Source organism: Thunnus thynnus, chromosome 12 (genome assembly GCF_963924715.1).
Source record: "Thunnus thynnus chromosome 12, fThuThy2.1, whole genome shotgun sequence".
NCBI classification, from domain to species: domain Eukaryota; kingdom Metazoa; phylum Chordata; class Actinopteri; order Scombriformes; family Scombridae; genus Thunnus; species Thunnus thynnus.
Window position 1 is genome coordinate 9,167,021 of NC_089528.1, and position 16,953 is coordinate 9,183,973.

The 16,953-nt window shown below is 41.1% G+C and overlaps 1 protein-coding gene across 7 annotated transcripts in view; it reads right to left on the reverse strand.

The window, feature by feature from the left end:
• Window positions 1-16,953, reverse strand: part of tnk2b (tyrosine kinase, non-receptor, 2b) — a 62,785-nt gene that overhangs the window by 3,032 nt on the left and 42,800 nt on the right. For 4 of the 7 annotated variants that reach the window (XM_067605191.1, XM_067605188.1, XM_067605189.1 and 1 more), the window contains 14 exons: window positions 12,351-12,620; window positions 11,850-12,002; window positions 11,220-11,383; window positions 10,230-10,349; window positions 9,648-9,774; window positions 9,352-9,498; window positions 8,889-8,983; window positions 8,329-8,523; window positions 7,988-8,079; window positions 6,992-7,114; window positions 6,247-6,680; window positions 4,875-6,047; window positions 2,769-2,864; window positions 216-346 (listed from right to left, as the gene is read on the reverse strand). In XM_067605191.1, coding sequence (XP_067461292.1) covers window positions 216-346; window positions 2,769-2,864; window positions 4,875-6,047; window positions 6,247-6,680; window positions 6,992-7,114; window positions 7,988-8,079; window positions 8,329-8,523; window positions 8,889-8,983; window positions 9,352-9,498; window positions 9,648-9,774; window positions 10,230-10,349; window positions 11,220-11,383; window positions 11,850-12,002; window positions 12,351-12,620 — 3,320 coding nt within the window. The remainder of the gene's footprint in view (window positions 1-215; window positions 347-2,768; window positions 2,865-4,874; window positions 6,048-6,246; window positions 6,681-6,991; window positions 7,115-7,987; window positions 8,080-8,328; window positions 8,524-8,888; window positions 8,984-9,351; window positions 9,499-9,647; window positions 9,775-10,229; window positions 10,350-11,219; window positions 11,384-11,849; window positions 12,003-12,350; window positions 12,621-16,953) is intronic. The other 3 variants (XM_067605192.1, XM_067605193.1, XM_067605194.1) reach the window with 2 other exon arrangements.

The following is a 16,953-nucleotide window of genomic DNA, read 5'->3' on the forward strand; positions in this document are numbered from 1 at the left end:
GGTATGCTTCGCAAAGACAAATGTGATGAAACTGGCCTCATGTCAGCATGTGGGGCAAGGTCGCAAGTGAATGGATTCAATTTCCGGCAACAATGACCAAACATGCACTCAATAAGCATTACTGTCACAATGCCAAAGATACAAGATTAAAAATCTAGACTCGATGTACATTAGACACTCTGGGTGCAGCTATAGGATATATACTGTAGTTGTACCTCTGTCTTGTTGTGGATCCATAGTTATCTAACATCTGAGTGCTGGCCACCTCCAGGTTCCAGTCACACATCTCCAGCAGCTTAAGACACTCAGACCTGCTCCTCAGACCCAAACAGAACAACTGCTCCACCTGCGGAGAGACATTAAAAAGATGAAAAACTCTAAGAAGCTGGGTCCAAAGTAAGGGAGAGAGAAAGGATGAGATGGGACGATATAGTGGAGTCACAGGGTCAGATACAATAAGACAGAATAATCTTTTAACTTATTCATGTGAGTGTGATTTCAGCACCAGTAAGCACATTGTAAAATGATTACATCTTTAAACAAACACACTTCTTCTGTTTAGATTGCATTTGAGACTTTTAGATTGCATTTTCTTTATCCTCTAGACTAGCTGCTACTATTAAGGAGCACTCAAGTGTTCCCTTGCGCCTGCTGCCATCCAAACACGTTATGTATCCTGCCTCAGTGGCCCCATACACAGCCAGCTAAGAGGGTGCTGAAGACTGCTGTAGACACATTAGAGTGTCAAATGCTTTTTTATTTATAGCAGGCTCATTGCTGTAGCAATGACCTAATTTTCCTTGAGGGATCAACAGAGTAGCTCTTATCATAACCTGATATGACCCTATTAAGTAAAGATTACATTCAACAACTTTCAATGTCTACCTGTTTGCAGTTATATCCTTTATTAAGCAGAACTAGGTCAAAACCTGGTATATATATGGCTGGACCGTGTATGAAGAGGGCTTTTAGTTTGTGTGTTGCCTGGTTACTATCAGACATGGACATCACAGCATTTTTAAGATGTTTGTTTTCATGTGAGTTTCAGTTTATTTATTTGTACTGCACTTTTCATACAGTAGTTGTAACTCAAGGTGCTTTGCGTGTAAGAAAAACATTAAAAATACTTAAAATACATTGCACCAGATTTTGGGTGTAGACTATATAGTGTTGTTGAAGGGCTGAGTTAAGATTGAGGCTATTTTTTAATATGTGTTATATATTATTTCACTTAACCACAATCCGAAAAATAGTTGCTGTAGCTATCAAAATAATCATTAATAGCTAAGTGTTTAGTGACGGCGCACAGATCCTCTCTTCTCAAATAGGCGTGGATAAACTGACCACATACTGTAAATATAAATGTTATTTTCTTGCCTGGAAAAAAAAGACACAGTGACATTAACAGTCCAAGAGAGAAAATTACAATAGCTTAATCTCCGCCATTGCTGTCAGTTGCTGCAAAGCACATCCTGGGATACTTGGCTTCGACAGCCTTCGGCCAACCAATGGTGTAACTTCATCACTCAGTCAGTCAGTCAGACAGTGAATTTCTCAGTGATGGACAGATGGCACCACTGTTGCGGTCCAGCCAAAAAAAGCTTATTACAGAAAAGGACTCTGAGGAGCACAGCAATGTTTACCACTGAGGACTCTAGTTGTCCTTTAATAACTGCAGTGCTGCAACGTAATCACTCATCTGTATCATGGGGCTTTTATTCTCATGGAATGAAACCATGTTTGTCGTACTTATGTTGCCTGTAAAAAAGTTTGTTTTATTAAATCAGTTTGTTTTTATTGTCTGACAGCTTACTTTATTATTTAGAGACTAATACAACTAATTTAAAATAACATAACTAACTTTATGAGACTAATATTACTTTTATTTGCTCCTGACTTTATATGTAACCATTTATTTAATGTCTGGCATGTATTAACACTGTTAATATAGTTACTTCAATATTATGGAGGCCCAAAGCTGACAAAAGGTTTTCAGATGAGTCAACAATGTAACTAAATTAAATGTAAAATAATTACTTATATTCATTTTTATTATATTTTATTTTCACAAAATAAAACTTTTTACTTTCCCTTTAACTTCCAATCAGTTGGTAACAAAAAAGAAAAGCTTTTTCCTTATGTTGCCTCCGATCAACTTTTATGAAATAAGTTTTCAGATTATTTGACATGATGAGAAAAGAGACACCAAATCACACGCTTCTACAAAAAAATTAAGAATTAGTCCAAGACTTATTTCCATTCTGGTACAAGAGATATGCACTTGAAGATGAAGATAATGATATAAAGCTCCACTGATTTTACACACACATAAAACACACACACACACCCTTGACATCCAGCGACACATCCTCAACCTACCATCTCATTATCATATAAACATGAAGGAAATGGGAAATGATGTGCAGGGAAAATAGATAGATGAATGAATGTGTGCCAGTTAGAGAAAAAAAGAGCTAATAACAGAAAAATAGTAGAATAAAACAGAATATTATTTAACTGACTGGAGGTTAAAAAAAAAACAACTTAAATTTCTTATAAAACTAATTTTAATTAACAATATTATTTATTGATGTATTCAGTTATATTTTACAATCGTTGGTCAGTTTTGGGTCTCCATATGATACACTGATGAAAACTGTTGATAACTGTAATAACTATAGAATCATAGTATGATATGGCAAACATGGTTTTCAGTAACTGGCTGCAGTGCATAAGCTTCTCCACAGCATACTAACAAATGCTCTCACCTTCAGGTAATGCACAGCTTTTTGAACATTCCAGTTGTGGTTCTGGAGGGCGGTTTGGCACTCCTCTAGTGTCACGCCGTGAACTGCCTCCTGCACCTGAATCACACGACAACTGTGTAAGTCACTTTGAACACACATACAGGCACTTCCAAAACTGACTTTCAGGTAAAAATATCCTCATACTTATTATACTTAAACAAGATTTTTACCATTTTTGGCACTGTGAGCTGACAGCAGTGTTATGAGAGAGCTTTACTTTACTTTACTTGAAGTTTCCCCTGAAAAAGCATCACATTGCTGACATTTGAGTATCACTGTATTTGAACAGTCACTGTATTTGAACAGTCTCCTATCTCATCACAAAAATATATTTGTTCTGTATTTTATATACACTCAAAGGCCATTTTATTAGGTACACCTGTGCAATCTAATGCAATCCAATACAACAGCTCTAAATAATAAACATAGAGTAGAATTATCACCTTTCTGACAAGGTCAACAAAACTGAAGATGTACAAGCTTTGTAAATATAGAATTTATGGCAGAGCTGTTTTATTAGACTGCATTAGATTACACTGGTGTACCTGATGAAGTGGCCGGCGAGTATATAAGTTAACTCTAATTTCAACAAGATGATACTTGAAGTGTTTCTGAGTGTGATGGACTTTCCAGAAGAATAGCTGTGGATTTTTTTTTTTATTTGTTAACAATATTTATTTTACTAGATTGATGCCTATAGTAAAAATATTACTGCATACTGTAACCTCCTCCTGCTGCCTTTACCACAAGTACTGCAGCTAGTAAATGTCTGTTGCCTATGTCTATGCTTTGCATTGAACTCCTCTGCGGTACAGGTTTATATATGATCTCACCCTCCCGCTGCACCTAGTTTACAGCCACAGATCTCAGTATCCACCACAAAATGCCAAGTGCCTGATCAATGTACTGCACAGCCTTTGGCGATTCGGACTCCAGTTCAATCAGGTTCAATCGGTGTCAAAATCTATTGGCCGGCAAAAGAAACAAATCAAACTCTGGCCCCTTGTCTTTTAAATTCAATTCTCAGCAAAAATTAATACTGGCTTTGTCTCCAAGGAACACTGGCATATTTTCAAATAAGATAGGAGAATTTATAACATTTTTGTGCTTTTTCAGCGCGAGAGAAATGGAAAAATGCATAAATGGTTTGTATGCTACCAAGTTTGTATTGAATAGATATTCAAATGGAACTTTCTTTTAAAATGAGTCTAGTTCAACGTGTTCATAAGTACGTCTCTAGTTTTAAAATTACATTTTTCTATAACACATAAGTCATAATTTGTTTTTGATAATGAATGGAAGTTGAATGGGGAGCTAATCTGTTCAGTTCTGACAGATTTAAACGGTTAAAAACCGGTATGTGCCAGAAATGTGAAATCACTCATTTATTGTCTCTGTTTCTTACAGAGAGAGAAACACACATCTGCTCCTATGCATACACACACTTTTCCCTACAGGTTATTGACTGAGTGGACAACCTAAAAAATGACCTTGTGTTGCCCCCTTGTGTTCACTGTATGATCAAATGTAACAAACTGTACACCATAATGTTTATATACACTAAAAAGCTACATTAACTGTCACTCTCATTAAAATGTAAGATTCAGCTGAGAGGAGTCAGGCAAGCCATGCATCAAATATGCATCGCACCGTATTACATCACACTTAAAATTTTCTTCTTACTTCTTAGTGCAATATTAAGGCTAATCTAGTATAATTTGTCTAATATTTCAGTTCTTAGCTGTATGATAATGAAACCACATATTCTTAATATAGAGATAAAGTAGAGAACAGGCAGGATGGCAGTCTGAATTAGGATGGTATGTTTGGTCTAATATACAGAAAACAATCAAAAAGTAACATTCGTGAGAACAAGTATGTTCTGTAAACAGAAGATACACTTCAGTAAGTACCACACCGCAAAGGTTAGACACCCACCCTCAGAGAAAAGGTGAGAATGAGCTACACTGCTTTCCAGCACTCACTGACAACTTAGATCATAAAATGCATATACATTTCAAATAAGAAATTGCAAAAAGCATGCAATCCAAATATCTATGACCTCACCATTTTGACCCTGTCAGCTGAGTTTCCTCCTCCATCGGTCCTGGTACAGGAAGCAGTGACAACCGCCGCTGTCAGCCCATCTGAACACACACGAGGGAGACTGACTGATGTCTTCATCCCTGACCGTGTCCCACCGAGACTGCTGTTATTGTTGGAGGAGAAATTAGCTTTCAGCTCACTCTGCTGGACGAGCCCCTGCCCCTGGGCGTGTCCCTGGAGAGTCTGGTTGCTGACCACCATGGGTCTGACGGTGGCGGTATTAGCTTGCCGCACATGCCTGTCCTCCATGCCGCTGGAAGTCAGGCTCTCTGCCTCCCTGAAGAAGCGGCCGTAGCGGTCAAGGTATGGCGGCCTCTCTGGCAGAAGGTAGTAGTGGGTATTACTGACTTTACGTCCATCACGAACGATGGGGAGGATACAGGGGCCCTTGCTGGCGGGGTCCTTCCCCTGTGCCTGGGCCTGGATCACTTTGGGTGCAGCATATTTAGGATCTGAGGCAAAGCTGTGTGTAGTAGGCATGAGTTTACCTGGAGAGGTGGAGAGGTAGGAACCGTAGGTGTGTGTGGAGGGGCAGGAGGTAAGGGGAACCTGCATGATGGTGGGGCTGACAGAGTAGACTCTCTGCTGGGGGGAGCCCACCACCAGGCCCATGGGGCTGGGAGTCCTGGAGCCTGGCTGGGACAAAGGATCCCTGGGAGGGATCTGAGGTGGTCGGTCCTGTTCTGGTCCTGAAACGTCCTCTGTGGTGTCGGCTGGTGTTGGGGACAGGGAGAGGTCCCTTGACCAGCGAGCAGATGTGTAGTCGCCCCTTTTTATGGGGCGAGGGGGTATGGGGACACGGGGAGGGATCTGGGGTTTGTCCTCAGTGGAGGAAACGTGTCCATCTTGGGTCTGAGGATATGAGGCCAAGCTCTGGGTCGGCACATTGAGCCTCCTCATGCACTCTTGCTGGAGTGCATGGAAGATCTCTGCAGACTGGGAGAAAGAGGAGGACGGGACCTGGCTCTGTTTGTTGGGGAGAAAGAGGTTGTCCTCCAGGCCTGGTCTGTCTGGACCCCTGGAGACAACAACCTCACCCTCCCCCCTCTGTCTAGAAGAGAAAGCCTCGTCTGGGTTACAGACATCACTCTGCTCCTCTTCGTGCTGCTGCTCAGAGCTGTTGATGGAGCTCACCTTTGTGGAGAAAGAACATTTAACATTTGTAGTTGCATTGAAACCTCCATTGGTTCACATATTGCTCATCTTTAGACACTTTTCAACTTCAAAACATTCTGTTAATGCAACTAAGTGACAACCAAGCACGAGATAAACATTCACATTTCCATGAAATTTTGACATTATTTGAAATGTGTTGTGTCATTGCCTACCATACCTCCATATCATCTTCGTCCCCGGCTACATCGTCATATGCTGGGGGTGGGGGTAATGGCCGGGCATCCCAGTCCACTACTGGTGTGGGGTGCAGAGGGCGGGGCAATGACCTGCATGGACTCTGAGGTGGAGTCCGGTCAAGGATATTCTCTGCTTCCAAAGCCAGCTTCACCATTGAGGGGATCGGAATTTCAATGACAGGTGAGGGGGAGGGTGTGGTCGGGGCGAATTCCTCCCCAAAGTCAATGAGGGACACTTCACTGTTGGGGTTGTGGCCTGAGCCTGCAGTCCTGACACTTCCCTGTCTGGAAGCAGAGACCCAAGCAGCGGGTTTAAGTTTGAGGCCTTTGACGGAACCCGTTTTCCGAAGTGATAATCTCTTCAGTCCTGCAGATGTCAGATCCTCATCCTCGTTTACCGGATCATAGCAAGGCTCTGAAGAAAAACACACGATACATTTCATCACTTAACTTGTGTGATGCTGGAAGAGTTAGGAGAGTGATGACACTGGAAGATTACTTCACACCACAAAATACAAGACACACACCACTCCAAAAAACTCTGCAGGTTCCAAGTTAATCCTAAAGTGCAGCAAGGACACTGCACACCTGTTAGAGGGACACATGGGTGGAAAGGTGGAGAAACAATGATGAATGATGAAGGGAATGAAAAATAGAAGTAGATGATAGAATCACTGCAAAAACAGGCAAAGGACAGACAAAACAGACAAAAAACACAGGATGTACCTTTGAGGAGCGGAGCTAGGAGGGAACAGAGAGGGCAGGAGCAATGGGTGAGGAGCTGCTGAGAGAAACCAGACTTACTCTTGATTAACACTGCTGGTTGAGGAGGGCGGGGAGGAGGCTCCTCTGGAATAATAAAAGCAAATACCGCCACCGCAGAGGGAAGGAGAAACAGAGATAAAAAAAAAATGACAGCAGCAAAGATAGAACGATTAGAAAAAAAGCAGGAGATAAATGATTGCATATGAAAGCTTTTCAAGCAAGTGTCAGAAAGAAAAGAAACAGCAAACTGTTTTAAAAATCAGGCTCCAACCTTGACATTCAACTGCACAATCCATGATGCAAATGTAAACAACAGGGTCTCCTGACACTGAAATTGACACAGGTTTACAATATACTGCTCTGTAATTGGTTGACATAATTAACTATTAATACAGGGACTGACACTAGGCAATTAAATTTATTGACATTTTTATAGAAGTAAAACAGGCCTGTATTTTCAATTATGATCAGCCGTGATCACTTAAGAAATGTAAATATTAATGTTTTAAACTATATATGAATAAGCATCTCTATTTATCATATATGATGAGAAAACGACTGAAGGGACCTTCATAGTGAGGCCTGGACATCTGCTGTTTCAGTGCTGGAGCACCAGTTCTGTTCTTTCCAGACTTTTAGGTCATGACATCAGCATGATGTCAAACCTACATGAGTCCTGATCAATAGTGTTAAAAAAATGTTTTGACCCCTGAGATGGTGGACACTGATTGGTACATCAACAACTCAGAGTATAGGTCTGGCTGAGGAGCTTTGATACAAGTCATTCTCCATCTCTCTCTCTCCCCTCATTTCTTGTCATGCCTTTCAACTATCAAAGTCATAAAAATGACCTGCAAATAAGTGGAGAAAAATAATGCAGAGCATATGGTGTTTGTCAATTAAAATGGTCCTGACTGTGGCGTGTTTTAAGTCTTTGTTAAGAGCCCCTCTACTCACTTGTAGCTCTCCCTGGTAGCTGTGTGGGTCGAGCAGAACTGAGGTCTAAACCAAGAACATCAGGAGGGTCCATGGGATTCCCGAGGTACAAACTAGAGGGAAGAGAGGAACAGACTTAAATACAGTAAATGTAAATATCTTCAGTCTGTTGGCCTTTTATAAAGCTGCAATGACCTTCTGGAAATGTACTGCAACTTGCTACTGCCATCTATTGGTGAAAGTGTGGCAGTGCTATTGCTCTAATTCAACATATCCTCATCAGACAGATTACAACCATCTTCCAACATAGAGCAAAATAACAGTACAGTTTTATAAACTGAAAGAATATTAACAGTCTTTACTCGTCAATCCTGTCAGGGAAGCCCCAGCAGCGATGGGGGTTGTTGTCTCCGTGGCCTGTGTGGATGAAGCTGTTCTTGAGTGGCCGGCTGATGTCATGAGCTGACAAACCCGCAACTGATGTCACAACGTTCCTGGGGAACTGTCCGACCTTTTGGGTACGTTTGTTTTGACCTCGCCACCAGTAGTTCTCTGCCCTGAAACATGTAGAGAGTTAGGATGAAATGAATGTGATTAATGTTATGTACAACATGTACAGTGTATGTGTTGCTCAGCGGTGAAGACAATGTGATGTTGAAGGCATTCAGTAGCATGTAAAGGGCCTTTCCCAAACATTTACTGTATCCATGCTGTAACATGGATAATGACAATTATAATTAATTAAATAATAATTAATAACAACTAACACATATGCAAAATCATAGACAAATGCAATCTCTACTTAAATTGGCACATTACTTTTACAACCATCATTTTGTGAAAGGCTTCTATTAAACTGTATTTAAAATTCCTGATTTTAAAGACTTCTAGTTCAAATTGTAAAACTCTCATTGACACCCACCTTCCCTCAATGATGGTGATGACATCATTGACCTGGATCTGGAGTTTGTCTGGCTCGTCAAAGTCCTGCAGAGCGCACATGTCTGTGGGCATGGTCTGAGAAAGACACACACATACAAAGACACAAACACTTGAAACAACCAAGTACACAGGTGGAGACACAGGCAAAATTTGGGACGAACTTTTATGTGAGAACCATTGTAAGATGTAATTCTTGCAGGTGTGGATTTTCAGTTTGGAGTATGTCCACTAGGTGGAGGTAAAAGTCAATTTATGCAATAATGGATTGCTAAGGGAACATTGTGAGGCATCAAGTCTGGCAATAAAGAGTCTTTTGCTTAGTAATCTTGCATGACAGAATGAGTAGATTTATTGAAAACATAAGATCCATAAAGGTTAAAAATAATAAATCATATTTCACATGAACAGACACCTTTGGCAATCCAAAATGACTGCTGCCCTACCTCAAGCAGGAACTCTCGCAGAGCGACAAAGGTTGGTCTGTCATCTGGTTTCTGAGCCCAACACTGCAGCATCACATTATAGATATCCTGCGGACAGTCCTCTGGCTTAGGGAGGCGTTCACCTTCTTTATCAATCTTGTGCAGGATCTGGGATACAAAACAAGGAAAATGTATAGGTGTACATGTGTGTAAAAGGGACTAGATGTGTGGATATTTAAGTTTGCCTGTATGTACAGTGTACATACATGTTTATGCAGGTTGTTTTTTTCTGTGTGTGTGTGTGTGTGTGTGTCTACCTGGCTGCCATTAAGGCCAAGCCAAGGCTCCTGGCCATGTGTGAACATCTCCCATAGAGTAACTCCAAACATCCATGTGTCTGTAGCATGGGAGAACGTTCTGGTCTTTAGACTCTCAGGGGCACACCTGAAGCAGGACAGACAGCAAACTATAACACGGACTGCACATTAAACCAAGTATCTACATATCTGTTAATGAGTAATACCCACTTTCAGCAGAGAATGCATTTAGCTTTGGGGCTGCTCTGACATTTAAAGTATCTTTTAAATGTATTGTGTTCGGAAATGTAAACTAAGCTCATATTTTAATATGAATAAAAAGTGTAGGAAGAAAGCTAGATTACCAGCTAGCTGTTTGGTTGACACATAATTTGGCAAAGAAACCAAAGAAGTCCAGCAAGCTTGGCTTTGTAACAATTACACAACTGAAATGCAGCTTTGACTGATCAGATTTCTCTGTGGGAACTTTCTGCAATATAATAAATCAGATTCCCACCCTAACTTCTAAAACCACTCATATCCATCCCTGGATTGTATCCAACTCAAGATCTTTAGCTTGTGTTCCTCCTTCAGTCCACCCACCATGCAAAGGGGACCTTGCGATGTTCCTGCATAACATAGTGCTCATGGTTGTTAGGCAGCGCCCTCATCAAGCCAAAGTCACCGATCTTCACTCTGTGAGCTGAGGCCAGCAGGATGTTCCTGATGATAGAAGGTCAAACATTGAACATTTTTATGTAAATTTTAAAACTGTATGAGGTGCTGTATGAAGTTTTATTGTTGTAGGATTTTTTATGACTTATATAATAATAGTTTGACAACCTGATATGAAAAGAAGATGAATAAATTGAACTTCACTTAAAAATTGTCAAGTTATTATGGTTTTGGTGAATTGTTACAAGGAAAGAAAAGAAAAAAAAACCTAAGAGGTGCACATTTCAACCTGTGGATGTGATCCAACAATGTCACATATACTTTATGTGCCATACAGCTACACTATGTGTGTAGAGTGTATAGTGTGAGTAGTGTGCTATTCTGAACGCAACTCTGGACTGTATGACGAATACAATTAACCAAACTAGAAAATCAACAGGACCTTAACCTCAAGGATAAAGGAGTGAACACCGCTGCTTGAGAAAACTTCTTTGTGCTTGGCAGTCTCTTCCGAAAATGTGCAGTCATTACTACTTTATCACTACTCTAATTGGGAAAATGACTCATTTTTACCAGCCATTTAGGTTTTTCTCAAGCATCCATACAGTGTCAACACTTAAGTGAAAGTGACTAATTTGGACAAGACCACCCAGTATAACCAGCCAACCAGTGAGTCATTTTGCTTGTAGGCCAAGTCTCCCTGTAATGGCCTGTAAATTTCTGGGTGGAGGAGTGAAAAGGAGAGGCAATCTAAATAATTCAACATGCTATTAAAAAATCCCAAGAAGGAAAAAGAGGGAACAACAAATGGAGAATAAGATGAATACCACCATTTTTAAAAGATTTTGAGCCTTGCAGTAAATAGCTTCCTAAACTTACGGTATTAGTTCCACGTTTAAAAAGCTTTCTGGGGCCTACCTGGCTGCTAGGTCCCTGTGGATGAACCTCCTCTGCTCCAGGTAGGCCATGCCACAGGCCACCTGCACGGCATACTGGCACAGACTGTGGATCAGCACAGGGCCCTGTGGACGAACACAGCGCAAACGCTCCAGCAGAGAACCCAGAGGAGCCAGCTCCGTCACCTGCAGAACATAGGGAGAGAGAGAGAGAGAGAGAGAGAGAGAGAGAGAGTGGGTGAAAAGAGGAAGGAAGAATGTTGGATTAAAAAGGAAAACATTTGAAGATGAAAGGAGGAAAAGAAAAGGGAGAGTGAGAATAGAAATGTGTGGAACAAAAAGGAGACATTGGAGACAAAAAAAGAGATGTTGGCAAAAAGTAATCATAACATAGTCCATAAACTATTTGGCAATCTGAATCCTAAATACCACAGAGGAAATGAGTAGAAAGTAACACTGGATTGAAAACAACGAGGCAGAAACGTCAGCCCTTAATTTCTTCCATTCACTTGCTCTCCTCCCTTCCTGTCTCCTTTCTTTCCTCCATCCTCCCATCTGTGTGTGTGTTTGTTTGTATGCGCACGGGGATTGTTGGTGACAAATCATATGTCTGTAAACTCCCTGTGTGTGTGCGTTTCTGTGTGTCCACTACCATCTTCATTGGGTGTGTGAGCACCACACCGTAGAGGCGGATGAGGTTCTGGTGGTCCAGGGAGTGCATGGCATTGACCTCACAGATGAAGTCCTCCAGAGCGTCGGGCTGGCTGAGCACATCTGTCTTCAGACACTTCACAGCTACGTTAAGCTGCAAAGCAGGAGAGAGATTTAAAATGTCAAATACAAAGTTTGATTTTAGACATGTCCACAAAAAAGAGATTTAGGATTTTTACACACTTTGAAATTCATTCATAGTATTCAGTTTTTTCCCTCCACAAATTTTATGGCAGAAGTAGTGCTAATCAGATTCCCAGAAACTCATCATAAAGGCAGAGTAGAGTACACAGAGTTATTACTGCATTACTGCAAAATGCAAACATTTTAAGCAAAAAAACTGCAGTAGTCTGAACATGCCTCTAGCCTCTCATTAATATCTCCAACATATAGGAGTTTTCTTTCTTATTTAGAGAAAGTAATAGATTTTATATCTCCTCACCACCTTTCCTGCAGGCGTCAGCCACTCTCCTCTCTTCACTACACCAAAGGATCCATCCCCGAGCTTCTCAAGCAGCGTCAAGTCCTTCTCTGGGATGAGGCAGGTCAAAGCTTGTTGCTGCCCATCAAGAGGAGCAATTCCACCGGGCTGTGTGGCCAGGACTCCCTCTCCCAGGCCCAGGGGAGGTGTGGGAGACAGCTTACGGAAGGAGGAGGCTGGCTGGCCCTGCTGGGGGAGGTCTGCTCCGTCTGGGCGCTTACCGCTAAACACCTAGAGAGGAAAAGAAGGAGGGAAAGACAGATTGAAGCTGGCTGTGCAATGAGGTGAGCAACAGTGGAAAACTGAACACCTATAGAGAGAGAAAGAGAGTGTGTGTGTGTATAGGAGAAAGTCCAAACCTCCGACCTGCACTATACATACACACATATGCACACGTACATACATACATACATACATTCATATATGTGTGTCTGTGTGTGTGTGTGTGTGTGTGTGTGTGTACATATACACACATATATACAGTACATACATAGATACACACACATATACACAGGATGGAGGAGTGTGTGAGTGTATGGGGTGGGATAAAGATGGTACTGGTGGCCTTCACAGCTGTTTTATCCTGCTGTCACAGTTCTTGTTGTACAGTCTGATGGCAGTGGGCACAAATGGGTGTCTGAAGAGCTCTGTCTTGCTCTATGGTGGAATTAGTCTGTAACTGAATGAACCAATGTTCACCGTAGAACGAGTAAGAGGGATTGTCAAGGATGGCACTGATCTTGTCCCTCATCGTACACTCTGCCACTGTCTCCAGTCTGTCCAGTTCCTGCCCAACCACAGATTTGGCCCTCCTGACCAACTTAGTTTGCTGGCAACACCAGCCTTGATGCCTCCTCCCCAGTACACAACTGCAAAGAACAGTGCGGTCGCTACCACAGACTGGTAAAACATCCTCAGTTGCTTGTTAAACACATTAAAAGGAGGAAGAACAGTCTGCTCTGTCCTTTCTTGAGGAGAGCATCTGTGTTGTTTTTATGTAGCTCGTATTTGTACTGTTCTTAAATTATTTTGAAATTACACTGGAATAGGACACTTTAGCTTTGACAGGGCCCTCTACATACCTACCGCACCACTACCTGTACTGTAAGTGCTGAAACACCTTGAAGCAGAAGCTAAAGTAATCCTTCATCAAACAGTGAGCCTCTTCATCCTATCTCCTTCCTGCTTTCACCTTCCACCCATTTGAATTCACATACACCGTGTGTGTGTGTATCTGTGGGAGTGTGAGGTTGGAATGTAGAGTCCAATTCTGGCCAGTGCCCATCAGTCGGACCATTTTAACATGAGGAACCATCACCATCACACGGTGATCCCCAGGCTCTTATCTGGCCCTGGAGCAGCCCCATTACCCCCACCAGCAACACACATACACACACACACACACACACACGCAAATCCACTTCAAAGCATAACTATAGGCACAAGCTCTTATGTGCAAACTAATGCTAATGTTCTATGTGTTGAATAATGAATGCTCAACACATATGGTGGAACGTTTTCAACAAAAACTAATGGCTGTGCAGTCAGTAAGCGACTATGCATATGTACCAACATGAGCGCGCGCACACACACACACTTATCATTAGTAGAGAGAGAGAAAGAGAAATTTCCTGCCTCTTGGCTGAAGTGCTGACAACACAGCAGGAATTACTTAGCTGTTAGGAAGTACTCATTAGGATGCACTATTAGATTAAGTGACCTGAATATTTCTGTGTGTATGTGTGCGTGTTTGTGTGAGTCTATAAGACTTTTCCATTCCCCTAAATCTGAACTCATACAATGTGTGTCCTGTGCAGAGCCATTAAGGGAAAGCTTTGTTTAGAGGCTCTAAATAAGACTGTTTACCAAAATAGGAATGCACAGAAACTGGTGCTGCTGTCAGATGCTGGAGGTAACTTATTATAAGGTAAGATAATCAAATATAATTTCCCAAAACAGTAATATCAAACATCAATTAATTTTTTCCTCAAATAAAAGACAGGTAGTAAGGTAGTCAGATAAAAGCCTGGTTGCTGATAATGGTTGGGGGGTCAGAGTAGGCCAGGTGGATTACCGATAATGCAGTAACAAAAATTTAACAGAGCAAATGGAAGCAGATCAGAAAACAAGGAGGCTTCATACTAAAATATGCGCAAATATACAAAACAAACAGGGAATTAGAAATAAAGGCCTCTCTCTAATACAAGCCTGCCTCAAATAAAGGTCTGGTGCCCTCTACAGTTGAGGTAAATAAAAGCTCCGGCCACTATTTGAGGAAATACGGTGAGTTAACGTTTGTCCAATAAAGTGAATGAAACTAATGTGGACTAGTTATTGGGTGATAAACAAATGTCAGTACTCAGAAACGGTATCGTCAGTGAAAAAAAAGGTGTCAATGAATCCCCAGTGCCAAACATATTTGACTGGCCAGATATAAACAGTAGCAAGCGGTGTGTGGTTTCACATTCACATTGGACCAGACATGACATAATGCTGCAGACCTTTTTAAAAACACCACATCTCTGCGGTTACTGTGCACGTATGTGTGTGTGTGTGTGTGTGTGTGTGTGTGTGCTTGTCTTGGTGGTAAGCGGTTTTCAAATAGGAGGCTCGACATTCAAAAGATTCTGATGATGGCAGAGCAGCACGCACAGACGTACACACACAGAGTCATGCGCGCACATGGGGGCTGAGGAAGCAGATTACTCTAGCTGAGGACGGTGCCAGAGGCGGAAACAGACAGGTGTAATTATAGACAGCAAGCACCCTCCTCTGGGCTTCCACTGAGAGCAGGCAACACACACAGACACACACATACAAATATACACACACACACATAGTATTTCTTCACACACTTCATTCCTCTGAGCCTTGATGTGTGTAGGTGTATCAGTGTTTGTGTGAGTATGTGTCTAATGTACCTTTTAATCAGTTTCATTTGTCTTTCAGCCTTTAGTATATTACAAGGGGAAGAAGTAACAGTCATACTTGGTTCTGCCTCTTTAAATGGAAACTTTATGCTTCATGAGACAACATTTCTGTGAATGCAGCATGCTCTGAATCTGTTTGTCACCAACTCTCATGACTTGACTTTTGTCTGTGTCTGAATGTGGACGTGCTCATTCTCATGTGAAGGGTCAAGCTGTTCTGTTCTCTGGAGGAATGTTTACTGAAAACGCACTCGCACACATTTTTTTATTTAAAAAAGAAAGAAAAAAAAACCACAGAACCAATTGAGGAATCACATCCGCCATAATCACCATAGGCCTTCACTCGTGCACATTCTGTAGCATTAATAAAATAAATCACCCAAACAAGCAACGCCTAAATATTATTTGAACTGTAGATATAAAGAACTAGATGTGATGTGTCATAATGACTTGCAATTCTGGGATGGCACCCTATGGCAGCCATCTTACCTGGGTCCAGTTTTAAACTTGCTGTAGTTGGAACCTGTGGTGCAAGAGGCTTATGTTGTCTTTATAATCCTTGTATTTTTCTACCAATACACCAATACTGTTTTTTATTCAAAGTAATGTGTGTAAGACAACTGTGCCTGTCTGGAATTAATTAAAAAAACAAAACAAAGATTTTGGTAGAAATTTTGACTACTATAGTTCCAAGAGAACAAATCACGCTTTCAGTCAATCAAAACACACCTACTGTAATATATTAATATATTTATTCATGTCTCCCTAAATTGTCTCCCTCTTGCTGACACACACACAGATGTAGCTAATATTAAAACAATGTTTGCTGGTTATAGCTTATCTGTTTCGATAACAGATCAATGCTGTTGAAAGCTAGCGATCAGCAGTAACTTTGACTTAGAATTAAACTGGTCCGTTACTTGGTAGCTAATTCGCTAACTTTTTGTAATAGTAGTAGTTGACATGTGAAAAATGATGCCAGCCTCCCTGGTCTCTTTGATCCTTTTAGTAAAGCAATTAGGTGCTGCACAGCCAACAACCATAGTTGCTGTCCATATGTGGCGATTGTAAACAATACCCAGGTAAGATGGCGGATGGTTATCCTATGAGTTATGACGTGACAAACTAGCATCATATTAATGTCATTAGATGTCATCATGGAGAAGGCAGAATTTTAGTAAATATGTTAAAGGAATTATTAAACATTTTGGGAAGGCTGTTAAAGGAGGAGACTGATACCACTCTCATATCTGTTTATTAATATAAAGCTACAACCAGCAGCCAGTTAGCTTAGCTTAGCACGAAGACTGGAAACAGGGGGAAACAAGCTAGTTATATCTTGTTACTTTAATCTGTACAAATACTTTTTGCCTATTTGGCATACCAAAATGGAAAAGCTTATAACAGAAGAACTGTAAGGCCATGATGCATGTATTAGGCTTCATTTGACAAGTGACATCTTCTAGTTTCTGGAAATGTGTTTGTTTAGCATGTAGCTAAAACACAAACAAAACTACATCAGTTCAAATAAGGCTCAAAAAAGTGTTTTTTGTCCTCGTCTATAATGAGTCATATTTGAATAACAATAATTAAGACATACTTTATGCCATTTATATGCAGAACACCTTATACCT